The sequence below is a fragment of the Peromyscus californicus genome, unplaced genomic scaffold, assembly GCF_007827085.1.
Source record: "Peromyscus californicus insignis strain IS unplaced genomic scaffold, ASM782708v3 Scaffold_8__1_contigs__length_139910024, whole genome shotgun sequence".
In the NCBI taxonomy this organism is placed as follows: Eukaryota; Metazoa; Chordata; class Mammalia; order Rodentia; family Cricetidae; genus Peromyscus; species Peromyscus californicus.
In genome coordinates this window covers 4,375,466-4,393,602 of record NW_026294606.1, presented here as the reverse complement: position 1 = coordinate 4,393,602, position 18,137 = coordinate 4,375,466, and the positions used below count along the sequence as shown (strand labels likewise).

At 48.2% G+C, this 18,137-nt stretch overlaps 1 protein-coding gene across 2 annotated transcripts in view; it reads right to left on the bottom strand.

The window, feature by feature from the left end:
* The window catches only part of Golm1 (golgi membrane protein 1), a 51,142-nt gene that overhangs the window by 20,994 nt on the left and 12,011 nt on the right, over positions 1-18,137 (bottom strand). For both annotated transcript variants that reach the window (XM_052726879.1, XM_052726880.1), the window contains exon 4: positions 2,043-2,097. In XM_052726879.1, the coding sequence (XP_052582839.1) occupies positions 2,043-2,097 (55 nt within the window). The remainder of the gene's footprint in view (positions 1-2,042; positions 2,098-18,137) is intronic.

The following is an 18,137-nucleotide window of genomic DNA, read 5'->3' as shown; positions in this document are numbered from 1 at the left end:
GACTTGGAAAGAAAAATACTCAGCTTCATATGGAAAAACAAAAGACCCAGGATAGCTAAAAGAATCCTGTATAATAAAGCAACCTCTGGAGGTATCACCATCCCTGACCTCAAGCTCTACTATAGAGCTACAGTAATAAAAACAGCTTGGTACTGGTATAAAAACTGACATACAGACCAATGGAATTGAATTGAAGACCCTGACATTAATCCACACACATATGAACACCTGATTTTTGACAAAGAAGCCAAAACTATACAATGGAAAAAAGAAAGTATCTTCAACAAATGGTGCTGGCATAACTGAATGTTAATATGTAAAAGATTGCAAATAGATCCATATCTGTCACCATGCACAAAACTCAAGTCCAAGTGGATCAAAGACTTCAATATAAATCCAATTACACTAAACTTCATAGAAGAGAAAGTAGGAAGTACTCTTGAACGCATTGGCACAGGAGATCACTTCCTAGATATAACACCAGCAGTACAGACACTGAGAGCAACAATTAATAAATGGGACCTCTTGAAACTGAGAAGCTTTTGTAGGGCAAAAGACACGGTCAATAAGACAAAAAGACAGCCAACAGAATGGGAAAAGACCTTCACCAACCCCACATCTGACAGAGGACTGATCTCCAAAGTATATAAAGAACTCAAGAAACTAGACATCAAAATACCGAACAATCCAATTTAAAAATGGGCTAAAGAGCTAAACAGAGAATTCTCAAAAGAAGAATCACAAGTGGCTGAAAGACATTTAAAGAAATGCTCAACATCCTTAATCAGAGAAATGCAAATCAAAACGACGCTGAGATACCACCTTACACCTGTCAGAATGGCTATGATCAAAAACACTAATGACAGTCTATGTTGGAGAGGATGAGAAGCAAAGGGAACACTCCTCCACTGTTGGTAGGGATGCAAACTTGTACAACCACTGTGAAAATCATTAGGGTAGTTTCTCAGAAAATTGGAAATCGATCTACCTCAAGACCCAGCCATACCACTCTTGGGCATATCCCCAAGGAATGCTCAATCATACCACAAGGATACATGCTCAACTATGTTCATAGCAGCATTATTCGTAATAGCCAGAACCTGGAAACAACCTAGATGCCCATCAACTGAAGAATGGATTAAGAAAATGTGGTACATATACACAATGGAGTACTACTCAGCAGAGAAAAACAATGACAGCATGAAATTTGCAGGCAAATGAATGGAACTAGAAAATATCATCCTGAGTGAGGTAACCTAGACTCAGAAGGACAAACATGGTATGTACTCAGTCATAAGTGGATTCTAGATATAAAGCAAAGGACAATCAGACTGCACCCACAGAACCAGGGAGGCTACCTAGCAGGGGGGACCCTAGGATGACTGTGGCTTATAATAAGTTTTGCTTTTACTCAATTACTGGGCAAGCCTCAATGAAACATTTCACTATTAGGATAAGAATTTATACTGTATCAAGCTGATAATAGAAAAATAAATAAGTAAATAAAAATGAAAAAAAAAAGAAATGAAAGAAGGAAAAAAAATGCTCATCCAGCTGGGCAATGGTGGCGCACGCCTTTAACCCCAGCACTCGGGAGGCAGAAGCAGATGGATCTCTGTGGGTTGAAGGCCAGCCTGGTCTACAGAGCGAGCGAGATCCAGGACAGGCACCAAAACTACACAGAGAAACCCTGTCTCGGGGGGGAAAAAAAAAGAATGCTCATCCAATTTCATTACTTATTTGGTGGTGGGATTGAACCTAAGGTCCTGCAAACACTAGGCAAGTGCCCCATACTCAGCACGCCCCTCCTAGTATTTCTTAAAGATTCATAAATCAAAGGGCTGAATTATGTCCATCATAACTCGCAATGTCACAGTAATGTTTTATAAGGACAGGTAAGTAAGAATACATTAAGGATGGCTCAATTACTCCTAATACAGGATTAGAGTGACAGAGCCACCTGAGGCCATTGTGAGGCGTCGGGCCAGAGCCAGGCTGGCTTTTCCTTGAGGCAGCTGCTGGGCTAACGGGAGGGGGCTTACCTTGCAGGTCTCTGATGAGCTTTTCGCCTGTGGTGATGTTACTCACTAAAACCGCCTGCAAGGAAGACAAAAATGGAATCAGACAGCTTACCTGTGCAACTCAGCCTTCAGAGCAGGTGTCAAAGGAAGAAGGCAGCACCCAGCCAGCAGCAGCCCAGCCAGCCATCAGGGAGCAATGCTCTGCTCCACGGCACGTCCATCCACAGTGAAGGGGTATACCTGCTTACACATCTGCTTTCCAGCCACCCCAGGAGTAATCAAATGGATGCCCCAATTCCAGTTCCCAGACACCCTTCCCTGCCAGCGTAGCTTCTTCCTCTCCCTGCCTGCAGACTCCCAGCAGCTCCTGGCCCTGACGTGATGTGGTAGGAAGGAGGCAACTATGGTTGATATACTGTGGACCCTAATAAACTTATCTGGAGTCAGAGACCAGAACAGCCACTAGACAGAAGTAGAGGCCAGAAAATGGTGGCGCACACCTTTAATCCTATCACTTGGGAGACAGAGATCCATCCGGATCTCTGTGAGTTCAAGGCCACACTGGAAACAGCCAGGCATGGGGACTCATGCCTTTAATCCCAGGAAGTGATGGCAGGAAGCAAAAAGGTATATAAGGCATGAGGACCAGGAACTAGAGGCTTTTTAAGCTTTTAGGCTTTTAGCAGCAGTTCAGCAGAGATCCATTCCAGTGAGGACTCAGAGGCTTCCAGTCTGAGGAAACAGGATTGGCTGAGGAGTTGGCCAGGTGAGGTTGGCTGTGGCTTGTTTTGTCTCTCTGATCTCTCAGCTATCACCCCAATGTCTGCCTCTGGATTTTTTATGAATAAGACCGTCTTTAAAATTCGTGTTACAGGCAACAGGGAACCCTGACACAATAAGGAGGTGGGAGAGATGTAATGCTGAGTGAGAAGTCAACCACCTGGTCAGCACATGCAGGACTCTGGGTCAGACAATGTTGTCTACACCTCATGTGCAGTTACTAACTGGCCCTTTGTAAGAGCTGCAGGAGCTGGATTACAGCTGTCATCCCAAGGCCAGAGTCGGGCACATAGGCCTAGACACAGTTTGTTCAAGTGGCTCACTATCAAAAATGCTGAAGAGACCTACAAATGCTAGACACACTCCAGAGAGCAAGCTCTTAGCAGCTGCCCTGCTAGAGGAACCTGAGCCCTGCACCTAGGAACCTGAGCAAGACAAGTTTCATGGACTGCACCCAGGATACTTAATTGTAGGCGGTAGCTTGACAGGAGTAAGGAGACCCTAAGACACACTAATGTGTTTCTGAATGTTTATTCTGTTTATTCTGTAAACTGGCAAGAGCCGTGTCCTGAGAGAGTAAGATCTGTCTCAGAATGGGTGGACATCATCCAGTGCGTTGGTGCTGGGGAGAACAGGACAGGACAAAGAAGGAGTTCCACTGGCCCCCTTGGATATGAGACATGGGGCATGCTCCTGAGTCACAGCTGTGAGCAGAGCTCCAGACTCTCTGGTCTCAGAACTCCAGCCAGGGCTGCCGATAGCAGCTGTCATCCCTGGCTCTAGGGCTGTCAGACATGGGAGTGAACTACTCTCCCAGTATCCCGTTTCCCAGGATCTGCAGTCCCAGCCTCCACAATCCCATGAGGCGATTCCCCTGACAAGTCCTCTCACATGTAATCGTCAGTCTCCATAGAGAACCCAATGCTAAAAACAAGTAGACACATGAGAGAGGGGAGAGAAACACTAAACACTAGAACACATCACACAGGATGAGTGTGCAGCACACAGGCAAGGGCCACGTACACACACAGGATGAGTGTGGTGGCAACATGAACGTTTCTTACTATATCATCTCCAACAAACTAATACTCCACTTATCAACATGCTGAAAACAGGCATTTTTCATCCATTCTTGATGCCAAATTTGCCAGTGCCTCCCTCCACCCCCTCTCGTGTCCTCCGGAACCTCCTCTAACATCACCTTTACATCTCCTGAGCCCAGTCAGAGGAAAGGTCACAAGAGGCCCAGACTCCTGAGCAACATTCAGGACACGGGGATGTGTGCCGGGAGATGAACACAGGGATGGATGTGTGCCGGGAGATGAAATCCAGCCAAGCCCTGTGTTTGCTTTGGGAGTAATGTGAGCAATGGTAGAGAAGTCCCCAGAATGGTATTGGTAAAATTCCTCTACCTGGGATTGTTTCTTTTACACAGGATGGAGGGTGGAGAATGAGGACCCACTCTAGGAACAGGACTTCCCCAGCTCAAAATTCCTGCTGCTCTGGACAAAAGAGCAAGCATCTGGTAAACTGCACCAATGAATCCGTCCCAGATCCCACAATCGCTCTCTGAATATACATGCAAAAGAATTCAGAAAGGATCCGCAGGCCTTACCTGCCCACCCACATTCACTGCAGCGAGTCTCACGGCCAAAAGGTGATCCCAGAACCCATGAGAACAGACAGAAATGTGGTACACTGCACAGCCTTTAGAAGGACACACCAACACATGTGCAACATGGATGAACCCCTAAGATTTGGGGCTAGTGAAAGAACACGCCAGTCACAAAAGGAAATGTTTTCGTTTTTGTTTTTTCGAGACAGGGTTTCTCTATGTAGCCCTGGCTGTCCTAGAACTCACTCTGTAGTCCAGGCTGGTCTCGCACTCACAGAGATCCACCTGCCTCTGCCCCCTGAGTGCTGGGGTTAAAGGGGTGTGCCACCACCCAGCTATAAAAGGAAAATGTTGACTGGACTCCACTCACATGAGAAACCTCATGTAGTAAAACCCCAGGACAGCCAAGGAAGGCAGTCTCCATCACCGAGGGGACAGCCCAGGAAGGCAGTCTCCATCACCGAGGGGACAGCTCAGAAAGGCAGTCTCCATCACCGAGGGGACAGCCCAGGAAGGCAGTCTCCATCGCTGAGGGGACAGCCCAGGAAGGCAGTCTCCATTGCTGAGGGGACAGCCCAGGAAGGCAGTCTCCATCACCGAGGGGACAGCCCAGGAAGGCAGTCTCCTCTGCTGAGGGGACAGCCCAGGAAGGCAGTCTCCTCTGCTGAGGGGACAGCCCAGGAAGGCAGTCTCCTCTGCTGAGGGGACAGCCCAGGAAGGCAGTCTCCATCACCGAGGGGACAGCCCAGGAAGGCAGTCTCCATTACCGAGGGGACAGCCCAGGAAGGCAGTCTCCATCGCTGAGAGGGTAGGGAGGATGGGTGTGCAGCAAATGCAGTCTCTGTGACACAGGTCCCTCACTGAGTTCACCCTTAGCTGCCACCTTGCCTCTGAAGATCTGGAAACTGCTGTAGTCAGAAGCTTCCAAAGGCATTTCTGCTTCCTCACAGCTTTTATCCTGCCAAAGAAAATGTCTTCTCACCTTCCTTCCTTACTTATGAACGAAAGACCATGGCCTCCTAAGAAGATGAAAATGGAGCCATAAAATATGTCCAAGGTTTCTGTATATAATTTTAAACTTATAGAAAGGGGCTGGAGAGATGGCTCAAAAGGTAAAGAGCACTGGCTGCTCTCCCAGAGGACCAGGGTTCGATTCCCAGCACCCACAGGGCAGCTCACACCTGTCTGCAACTCCAAGATCTGACACCCTCACACAGACAGGCACAACACCAATGCACAGAAAATAAAAATGAATAAATTATTTAAAAAACATTTATTATTTAAAAAAAAGAAAGAAAGAAAAGAAAATGCTGAATTGTTTTCAAGAAGATTGAAAATGCTTCCTAAACCGAGCAGCACTAATCCCAGCACTCGGGAGGCAGAGCCAGGAGGATCTCTGTGAGTTCTAGGCCAGCCTGAGCTACAGAGTGAGATCCAAGATAGGTACCAAAGATACACAGAGAAATCTTGTCTGGGGGGTGGGGGGGTGAAAATGCTTCCTAGCTTGTTTGTTTGGGGAGAGTGTATTTATAAGGAAGAGAAAAACTGCATTCAACACTTTTTAAAATTCTTTCTTTATACATTGTACTAGTATCATGGAACCGTAGGAATGGTGGGCATTTGTGTGACGTTCATACAACCACATAATGTACTTTGGCTATATTTGTCCTGCAATTATTTTTAAATAACATAATACACTCAGCTCTGAACAATTAATTCTTCCTCGTATTTTGGTTCTGAGTGATTCTGGGGTATCCTCTGTGCAGTGTCACCAGAATTAACTAGAAACTAAACTGTTAGTTATCGCACATACAAATTTATCCCAGCCATGCTGGTCTGGAAACAAATTGTTTTTGATTTGATTCTTGGAACACTAGCTCAGTGTTTCATAGCAAGTTCTCAAACAGGAACAAGATGGAGGGCTTTGAAGCATGAGGCTCAGAGAAGGAGGACAGATAAAAAGGACACTGTACAGATCTAGAGTGAGCAAGACACAGACGCATAAAGTTGACGAGAGACTTCAGGGCTGGAGAGAGAAATAAGTGAACAGCAACGGTGACAGCACTGTCGGATACATTAAAATTTATCTACTTTATAGGTGTTTTGCCTGCACACAAATATGTGCACATAGTGCTCAGAGAGGTCAGAAGAGGGTACGGATCCCTGGAACTGGAGTTACGGACAGTTGTGAGCAGATGTGTGGGTGCTAGGAACCGAACCCATGTCCTCTGTAAGAGCAGCCAGTGCTCTTAACCGTTCCAAACTGCTGAGTGGTCTCTCACCCAGACATTTTAAGAGTTCAACAAATGCTTGTGCCAGGGACAGCACAGAGCCTGAGGGAGGAAGAGCAGGAAGCTGAGCAGCAAGCAGTAGACACTCTCAGTGACCACATCCTGCTGAAACTTATACTCACCCCCAAACATTCTGCCTCAATCACAGCCCCCTAAACACTGAATGCGTGTTCCCACAGAAACAGAACACTGTGGTGGGACAGCGGTCAGTGCTGACAATGTCGGTGATTAAGCCAATTCACAGAAGGTGAGCAGTGGCTGGAGAGTTTGCACAGAGGAATTGCTAGGTGACTATGCCTGTAAAGATTGCTGTTACCTGTCACTTAAGGAAGAGGATGCAGTCTGAGCACCCTTGGGAGATTTCACTGGGTGTCAACATCTTAAACAGGTACCTAACAAACTAGACTGTAAACAGGTCAGTGCTTGATGTGGCCTCCCGCTACAATCAAGAGTCTTAACACACACAAGGTTTGAGGCTGCTGCTGGCCCCACATGGCATGCTGTTTACAGCAAGCCTCTGCTAGAGGCAGAGTAATTTCAAACTGACTATGGAGCATAACAAGTACAAAGCCTGGTGCTTCCTATGGGGTTTTATGACCTGTATGAGCTGCATGTGTTTCTTACAGAGTCAGCAGAGGGTGTGCTGGGGTACCAGCTCCTCGCAAACATGCAAGGAGAATGTGCTAGAACAGCTTTGAGGCAGTTGGAATTTTCTGCCCCATATGGTCTTACGGACGGCGGTTATCTCGGCCCTTCATGGAGGGAAGCAGCCACAGACCACTGTGTGTGCAGAGATAGTCTGCTGACAGAGCTGAGGCCTGATGTGAGGCACATGGTGTCAATGAACCCATTCTGCCCATGTTTTCCTGTTTACATTTCCCACAACACACACACACACACACACACACACACACACACACACACCTGTGCCACATTTATAAAAATTAAATCCGAAAGTAGGATGTTATGGTATATGACTTTAATCCCAGAATGTGAAGCAGAGGCAGGCAGATCTCTGTGAGTTCAAGACCAGCCTGGTCTACAGAGGTCCAGGGCTACACAGTGAGATCCTGACTCAAAAACAAACAAACAAAAATGAAATCTGAATAGTATAAAAGTTTAACATTTTAACTGTAAGGCTTCTAAAAAAGCAAATTAGAAGATGCCAAGATCAATTTTGTTTTCTTAAATTCTGAGCAAGTTCAAGAAGGACTTTTTCGGACAGATTTTGAATGAGCATGTGGCTGCCTAGCTTATGTGAGGCCCTGGGCTCGTCCCCAGCATGGCAGAGCAACTCCTGTGTCCCATTTCACATTTGTAATCACACTTGCCAAAGCACTCTTGAGGCTCCTTAGTGGAATAAGAGAGAAACAAGACAACAAGCAAAACGTCCACCAACAGAGGGAAGTAGAAATCGTGGCCTGTTCTTCAGCGGGCAGTGACGCAGCCATAAAGAGGAAGGAAGCACAGGCGCAACACGGGAGCCCTTGGCCACCCTGGGCCGTGGAGGGTGCTCTGGGGTGTGTGTGCATTGCAGGCCCCATGTGTAGGATCCTGCCCTCACTCCTCGGGGTCTCACGGCATCAAAGGGGGCTGGCGACGACGTAAGCGCAGCGTGGCCACGCAATCTGCGCCTTAAAAAAGCAGACGCGGGGCCGGGCGGTGGTGGCGCACGCCTTTAATCCCAGCACTCGGGAGGCAGAGCCAGGCGGATCTCTGTGAGTTCGAGGCCAGCCTGGGCTACCAAGTGAGTTCCAGGACAGGCGCAAAGCTACACAGAGAAACCCTGTCTCGAAAAACCAAAAAAAAAAAAAAAAAAAAAGCAGACGCGGACGCCACCCTCTCTCTGTGTACCCTGCTCAGCTTCCGCCATCTTTCTCTCTCTCCAGGCCTGGCTCTCCTCCCTCCTATCCCTCCTTCCTTTCTCTATAACTCTGGTAGTCGTGGCTGTGGCTGTGACTTTTCCGCCGGTAACCAGCGCCGTTTACCTATCACCATGCTAAGTTCTAATGGCCACGGTTAGTCACATCAGGAGGGTACCGTTTATCCCCTTCATCATGGCACACAGACCTTTCCTGGTCCCCTCACCTCTTCTAAATGCTAGGACACTCACCTCCCATGGCTGTGTTTCCAAAACCTAAAAACAACAAAGCCCCTCCCACTCCACGTCTTCCCACATGGCTCCAGGGATATGCTCTGGGCTCAGTGGCTAGGGATGTGGCTCAGTGGGAAAGCAGGCAAAGGAAAGGGAGATAAAACGTCAGAGTGAGATGGGAATTCCTCTCTCCAGGGCAGACACAGGAACTAGACTCATTTTCCTCCATGATAGTGACTGGACCTAAAAATATCTAGCCTTCCTTATCTGTCACTTCAGAGCTGGCCACAAACACTCTGGGCCGCATTAGCTCACACTGCACAGGGCCCTGCCTCAGGACAGCAGGCGCCCACAGCCTTCGTCTCCTCCCTCGGCTGTTACTGAACATATGCTCCCACCCTGCTGTTCACAGCTATTCCCATCACATCAAACTTAAGCACGAGGATGACAATTCACCCAGGTCTTTGGGCTTCACATCAGAAGTCCTCTTGTCATGGAAACTTGGTGTGTTTCTGTCTTGTCAGCCTGTCTTTTGTAAGAGGGAAACTGATCTTTCACGACGAGTTGTGTGGGGCTTTCTGCCACTGTGACACTGGATCAGGATTTCAGAGGTCACTGGCAGTGACCTCAGGCACCTGAACACATGAAAGCTGCACAATGGACTGAGCCTTAACTGTGAGCCAAATGAGCACTAATTCCCCTCGGGTGACTTTTCCAGGTTTCCTGCTGCAGCAGGGAGAAAGGTGGTGGACACACACCAGGTAACAGATCTCAATGTGCCAAAGCCGAAGAGAAAATAACCACCACAGCGGGGTTGGTCGGTGTTTTCTTCACGTGTTTCCCATCAAACACTTACTCTGTGGTGTTAGAAGTATAAAGAGGGCTGTGGTGTCACGCGGGACGGCACGTGCCCAGCATGCACAGCGTCACAGGTTTGATGCCAAAGACAGGAAAACCAACAATAAAAGCAGGGTAGACGGTACAGACAATTCCAACTCACCAAAGCAGAGAGCAGCACGGACAAAATCTAACCTGTGTGCACTCCGCTGCACGGGGAAATGGGAATGACCTCCACAGTGACGATGGAGGAATCACCTCCACAGTGACCTCCACAGTGACGATGGAGGAATGACCTTCACAGTGACCTCCACAGTGACGATGGAGGCATGACCTCCACAGTGACCTCCACAGTGACGATGGAGGCATGACCTTCACAGTGACGATGATGAAGTCAATCGGCGCTTAAGGACATTGGAAGAGTTTGTTTCTTTCTGTTGTTTATGAGCCTGTGCCTCCAAAATAACTATGCACCTGAGGGTGTAGAGGAGCCCCAAAACAGCTTGACCACACAGCTGCCATGGCAGGCTTAGGGGCCCAGACACAGCTTCTGTGACAGGCTTACTGGCAGGTAACACCCAGATCCAGGAAAAGCCTTTAGCTGACACCACCCAGGGGTCCACCCAGGGATGGGGAAGTATCTGACATCCCAAACATTCAACCATTAGATAAGGTGGCCAGAAGTCCCTGAGTCTAGCATACACCAGTTTTTGTTTTACAGATACCCCTAGACAAATGTCAGCCAATCAGGGTCCTGAACCCTGGAAATCCCCTCACCCCAACCTCTGCTATGATAAAAACCCTACCCTGCCTGGGCTCAGGGCTCTCTGCTCTTACCACTTCATCGGAAAGCCAGAGAGACCAAGCCCCAGAGCTTGAAAATAAAGGCTCTTTGCTTTTACATGTGGGATTCAGTCTCCGTGGTAGTCTTTTGGGGTCCCCCAAGATCTGGGAATAACAAGGGAGCCTTACTCTGCCTTCAGCAATGTTAGCCTCCAGAACCGGGAGGTAAATCTACCTCCATGCCTTATAGAGTGTCCTATCTCAGGTATATTCTTTTGTTTGTCTGTCTGTCTGTTTTTGAGATAAGGTCTCTCTATGTCACTCTGGCTATCCTGGAACTCAATATGAAGACCAGGTTGGTCTCAAAGTCACAGAGATCTGTGGCACTGAAAGACCCTAACCCTTCAGGCTTACACACCCCAAGCCCCAGGAGAATAAGGAACTAAAAAGAAAATCTAGTTCCAAGGGCAAGCTGACTCAATCATTATTCAACCACCCCTGTAAGAATGTAACAATGTAAAAAGATTTCTGTTAAGAGATGTGCTCAACTGTGACTGGGATAGTTGCAAGTGTTCCAGGAAGGACCACTGTGACCTTTGTGTAAACTCCACTCCCGCCCTGATACCCACCTTAAGGTTTCAGGAAAAATGTGCACACTGACGTAACTGTACCCCCTCTGTGATCACTCTGTGACCAGACCATGATCTTATGAAATTAGCCTCTAGACATAAATCAATCAAAACAAAATTGTATGAGAATTGTAATCTTATGGCTTTTGTGGGTTTTTCCTTTAAAAGCACCCATGTGGCTACAGTAAGATGTGACTCTTGCTCTTTGGAGCAGAGTTTGCCGGACTGTACAGCCGCAATAAACACCTCTTGCTATTGCATCAACTGGACCAGAGTCTGGGTTCTTGGGGCGCCCACTTGAGCCCCTAAACTTTGGTGTCCAACAGGCACCTGCCTGTGCCTCCTGAGTGCAGGGATTAAAAGGCGTGCGCCAGCATGTCCAGCCTCAGGTGTAGCAACAGAAGGTGGACTGTAAGGCACAGTCCACCACAGAGTAAGAGAAGAGTGCACAGTGCACATGGCTTGTTTGTTCAGCCACCAACCATCATGGCCAACTTCACATCACAAGATACCACGTGGAAGTCTTTGTGACGGAATTAAGTCAGGTCTTTGATCAGGCAGGTTTCTGAGGCTCTCCTGAGATTAGTATGCCACCTTGGAGCACAGACACATTTCCCCAGGGAAGATGAGAACTGAGCAGAGGGGGTACTCAAAGAACACACATTCAATGTCATGTTAGTTTGTGGGGTGTCAACTACTTGAGTTTAATTACAGACCTGACCGTGACTCTAAACCAAATCTGCAAACTGAGGATTTCCAATCTAGTAAGACTGAAAGGGATCTGATACACCTCACACAAGCTTTTTCCCCCCAGGAAGACGTATTTGCAATGGACTATAGTAACCTGCTTTCACTCAGCCTCAGCTCAGCCACTGTCTCTCTATAAGAGGCTGCGGATGCCTCCTGCCATCCTGTCTCAATCCTCCCAATGTGAGGGCTCTTTTTACTCCAGGTACTTCAAGAGCCAGCTGACAGAGGGACCACCTTTCTGCCAGGCTCCTCTGACAGAGCCCCTGTGGGGGCAGGGCTTGCTATTTAACCTCCAAGTCTGAACTCCTGGCCATGCAGTCTGGAGTACAAGCTGAGAGTCTTTCTTGGTTTAACACACCTTTGGGAAGGGCCCCAGGGCTCCCCTCAGCACTGCAACACCACCCTCTGCTCCAGACAGCCCGAGCAATCCGCCATCCTGCCACACCCACTTCTAGCCCAAGTAGAAAAAGCAACACTTCTATGATGCAATGGTCCTCAGACCGTGCACAGCTGCCTGGTGAGGGACGCCATGGACCCACTTCAGTGTGTGCTCCGGGTACATTTTATCCTGCATAGAAGGCTGGAAAACTCAATTCCACTTTCCACACTCATTCCCAGGAAGGTTTTGCTGCCAGCAAGATGCACTCACATGGGTGAGTGTTTCCCCTGCAGAAGCAAAGCTGTCTGAATCATTTTCTGCTCCTGTAAGCAACCAGGGTAAAACTCACTGGTGTACCACAGTGGACTTTGTCTGTATTTTGGTTTGTTGTTGGCTCCCTATCTGGGGCGAGTAGACATTTGTTCAGTCACCCCACGAATAGTGTCTCACACACAGGGACATTGACAGCACCTCAGTGCACCCTAGCATGCTGAAAGTGAGGGTCTCCCTGGCAGAGGCCCAGTCCTTCCTCGGCCTCCCCACTGCTTCTGTCTTTATGTGGCTGGGCTTAAACTCCAGGCTCACAGCAGCTGGGCCTGGGAGCATCTCTTTCTCTGAACACAAAGCAATGAACAGGCCTCTGTGGCTTCCTTTACATTCAGCTCAGATTTTTTTCCCAGTCCTTTCTTTCCCTTGTTTCCCCCCAGGAACTCTATTTCCATCACAAAGGAAACGTACTCTAAGGATTTTCTTTGTGCCCTGCAGGCTAATTAACAAGTTTAAATAGAACACAGAAAGTATGAATGTCAAGGCCGACACACAGCTGCCAGGAACCAGCCTAGCAAGGGATGTCACCTGCACAGACACTGCCCAGGAGGCGATTTCTGCCTAAGGCTTGGCAGGCAAACAAGTGAATGGCAGGAAGACCCACGTTTGTCCTGACAGTGCTCCTGAGTACCCCAGGATCTCCCCGCCCCTTCCCCGCCCGACCCAAGACCGCAGTGGATCACCAGACCCCAATCAGCCTGCTGACGGAAACACAACAGAATGAACTCAACCAACCCTGGGAGACAATGCAGAGCCTCACTAGTGAATATTTACAGGTTTCTATCAACTAAAACCTCAAGCTCTGCTGCCTCTTACATCTTTAGAAACGTGTTTTAAGCAGGGTTTGGTGGCTCATGCCTACAATCCTAGCACCCCAAAACTGAAAATAAGAAAATTAGTGAATAAAAAACAAATGAGCCGGGCGGTGGTGGCGCACGCCTTTAATCCCAGCACTCGGGAGGCAGAGCCAGGCGGATCTCTGTGAGTTCGAGGCCAGCCTGGGCTACCAAGTGAGTCCCAGGAAAGGCGCAAAGCTACACAGAGAAACCCTGTCTCGAAAAACCAAAAAAACAAACAAACAAAAAAAAAAAAAAATGAAGACAAATTTTTGTATGTACACATATATGCACCTATTAAAAGGAAATACTGCTGAGCTAGGAATGATGGTTTATGCCTGTAATCTCAGTAGTTGGGAATCTGAGGCAGGAGGATTACTGTGAGTCTGAGACCAGCCTGGGCCACACAGTAAGTTTCAGGTCAGACTGCCTCCAAAAAATGGGGCAGGGGAGATTGGCTAGCAGGAAAGAGGACTTCTGTGCAATCTCGAAGACTAGAGTTCAGGTCCTGGTGCCCTGTGACAAACGCGGCTCCCGTGTCCTGCAATCCCAGCTCCAAGGTAGACAGACAGGAGAACTGTGCAGCCTAACCCAGGACAGGGACAGACTCTACTCAGGGTAGAAGCAGAGGACAGCAACAGAAGAGAACACCCCAAGCCCTCTTGTGGCATCTGCTCTGCACACATATGTATGTACACGTACACTCACACAGAGAGACACGGACACACAAATAAATACATCTTTAAAAAAAACCCTCAAACTAACAAAAAAGGGCTGGGGAGATAGCTCCATATGCAAACATTATGCCCTGAGCTCAGGTCCGCAGAACGTATGAAAAAAGCCACTCTGTGGCACAGACCTATAATCCCAGCTCTTGGGAGACAAACAGGAGGACACCTGGGGTCTGCTGAGCAGCCAGTCTATCTAAATTCAAGAGAGCCTGTCTCAAAACACAAGTTGGAGAGTGACTGATGGAGACATGACATTAACCTCCATTCTCCACATGAATACAAGTGCATGTGCACTCACATGTACACACACACACACACACACACACACACACACACACACACACACGAACATGTACACACAGAAGGAAGCACAGAATTTTACTGGTGGCTTAAAAACACTGCTATGGCCAGGCGGCGGTGGCACACACCTTTAATCCCAGTACTCGGGAGGCAGAGCCAGGCAGATCTCTGTGAGTTCGAGGCCAGCCTGGTCTACAGAGCGAGATCCAGGACAGGAACCAAAACTACACAGAGAAACCCTGTCTCGAAAAACCAACCAACCAAACAAACACACAAAAACATTTTTATGATCAAATCCTTTGACACTGCTCACAAAGGGGGAGGTGGCCCGCCTCACTACTGTGCGTACAGCGAGTACAGGAGGAGTGACCCTGCTGACACACAGAGCACAAGACACTGTGGATGGGGTAGATGTATCTAAAAATTCATCACTTGGAACCGGTGAGTGACGGCATTCAGAAACGCGGTGTATCCACACAGAACTAATGAAAGTCCCTGTCCCATTTGCCTGGTATTCACAAGAAAGAGACAGAGACATGGAAACCCAGAAGGAAGAAGGCCACATGTGTGGGGAGGAATAAACTGGAGTAACATGTCTACAAGGGATCTCTGAAAGCTAGAGGACAGGACCCTTTAGGTTGCTGACCTTGAGAAATGTGAAAGGGGAAACTCTACACTGGGTTAAGCCACTTACTGTGTGGTCATTTGTTATGGCAGGACTAACAGACACAGACAGAAGGCCTTTCTCTTGGCTGGATGTGAGCTCCAGCGTAAGGAGGTCAAGCAGGTGTGTGGGAAAGACAAGCAAGTTCAGCAGTGAAGCTCTCAGTGACAGATGCAGTGACAGGGCATTGACTGAGTCCTCAGGCTGCTGTGAGTAAGCCTTTGGGCACTCCAGGCAACAGAGGTTCAGGAAATACAATCTCTCCCACAAAGCATGCTCAATGTGGATTTAACCACTGCTTCAACGTAACCGGAGATGCAGGAACAGAAACCAGAGCGCACCTATGTCCTTTCACCTGAATCAAATGCAAAGCTTTGAATTCAGAACAGTCACCTGCGCAGGGCAGCCACAGCACGGGCTGGAGGCTGTGCTGGTAGCTGGGCCTGAGATGTGAAGTGTGAACCATCCCGGTAACTTATAAGGTTAAATTACTGATACACCTTCGGTCCCAAGTTCAAACCCCACAGTGAGGCCTAAACAGCAGCCAGCCTGATGAACTGAGCAATAGCCCAGCAGCTGAACAGCAGACAGTGAGACTCTCAGGGGAGCAGGCACCGGTCAAGGGTGGTCTCGCCCTCCACTACCCACTGGGGAAATGCTTGGGACAGCCAGTATATCAGGATCAAAGTTTTTCAGATTTTAGCGTATTTACACAAACTTTACTCATTCAGCATACCTCATCTGAAAATATGACATCCCAAGTGCGCCCAAATCCATACCTGTTTGAGTCAGGCACTTAAAACATTTCAGAATGTGGTACACCTCAGATATCAGATTGTTAGAATTGGGGTACCCAGCCCTATATATACATGTGACCCTCAAAGAGAAAGGAAGGAAAACTAAGAACTTCCTGAGGTCCACCCATGAGTCTGCTTATTCACGGAACATGATTCCCAAAACTTCAGCCCAAATCTGCTTCTTTACCAATCACCCATACTTACACCAGCCAATACAGCCACTGCCCATATTTGACAATTTTATTTCAACTAGTTAAAATTAAATTCCACCTGTTAGCCCGGTTAGCCACCATTCAAGCATTCTATAGCCTCACATGGCCAGTGGCTACCATGCTGTAGAGACAGAGAGACAGACAACATAAGCACTGTTAAGAAAACTCCACCACTGGGCATTGCTCCTTATCAACACAACCTCAGAAGACCCATGAAGAGACACTGAGGAACTGGATTGGGAGCCGGACCTGGTCGCCTCAGAAGGAGCAAGCCTTCAGCCACACATGAAGTACTTCACCCCTGTCAGAAGCCACAGTCTCCCGAAGCCCAGACAAAGGGGGTGCTGTGAGTGTCTGCAGTGAAAGGCAGGCAGAGCCATGTCACCTGCATGTCCCCACCATCCAGTCACATCAGTGACCTTCCCAGACCAGGATGGCCCCCAGCAGGTGGGGCCCGTGAAGGAACAGGGTCAGGAGAAGGAAGAAGGGGGCTGAAAGCAAAGGACAATCTTGGGGCCACCAAGGTCTAGATCTCACCCTGAGTGACAGCTGTGGGCTCCCTCTGAGCCCCAGCTCCCACATCTGCAACAAAAGCACTAACACCAAGGATGCTGAGGCAAAAGCTCTGAGTTCAAGGTCAGCCTGGGCTACACAGTCAGGTCAAGGCCAGCCTGGCAAACTTAGTAGGACCCTATTCCAAAACTTAAACACATTTTTTTTTTTAATTGGAACAGGGAACCAATGAGAGGCCCTAGATTCAATCTCTGCTACTGTGGGAGGAGTGGGTAGAAGCCTGTGGAAGGCTCAGCTGAAGTGATTGACTGTCTTGATTGGACTAGGAAGCCGAGGAGATTGGTAAGGAGTTTTAGAGTGTAGCTGGGGGTGCGGTTTGTTTCTACTAGACTAAGAGGGAAGACCATACTGAACGTAGATGCACCATGCCACAGGCCAGGGCTGGGGTGGAATAAAACAAAAAGTCCTGATACCAAGACTGAGCTTCTGCCCTGTCCTCAGCACCACCAGGGGAGGAGCAGACCCTCCACAAAGAGGGTCCTCCACGAAGAGGGTCCTCCAGGCGTTTGTCACAGAGACCTAAGACTGACACCACAGCCCTCACACAAGCCTCCTTCCAACACAGCAGCGACGGCCAGGGAAGAGTGCTATGAAGAGCGAACCAGGAAGGCAGCAAGTGTCCATGGCTTTGATGTGCTTTGGGTTGGAAGACACTAATGACTTCCACCATCTTAGACTTGAATAAAGAGAATTTAGTCACATGACCCCCAGAAAAACCAACGGAGCTTAGGTACATCAACGAACAGGAGGCATTTTTTCAGCTGGTATAAAGTGTGGCTTAAGTTGGGCGGTGGTGGTGCATGCCTTTAATCCCAGCACTCAGGAGGCAGAGCCAGGCAGATCTCTGTGAGTTCAAGGCCAGCCTGGTCTACAGAGCGAGATCCAGGACAGGCACCAAAGCTACACAGAGAAACTCTGTCTCGAAGAAAAAAAAAAGGTGTGGCTGATAGCCCATATGCTGAGTCCTCCCTCTTTGCTGACAGTGTTAGATGTTAGAGAGTAATACCTTCCCTCTGGGTGATGTTTTTTGCCAAAAAGTGTATTTCATATTTAATTTGCTTTAGTCTTTTCCTGTATAGCTTTTTGTTTGCTCTTCTTCCAATTTTGTATTTATACCTTCCATTCAAAATCTTTGAGGGCACTGGCCTTTTGTTTTCTGGATTGATGGTATTTTTCAGATCTTATGGAAACTAGATTTTGACATGCATGTTCAATATCCTCCTTGGTTTATAGGCTGCTTCCTATCTGTGTGTGAGATATCTGAAGACACAAAAAATATCTGTCTATGACAAGTACTTGACACAACCTGGCAGAAAAGAAAGCAGGCAAACGCCACCCCACCTTGCTCTGCTCGCTCTCTCACTGCAGACCCCGCAAACATTTCAGCAGGAGCAGTGGAGCTTAGGGGCTGGTGCCCAAAGCTACACCAGAGTGCTCACACCTCTATGCAATTACATAAATCTACACTCAGAACGCGGCCACACAACCAGGTAAAAAGTGTCCTTCGGAAGAGGACA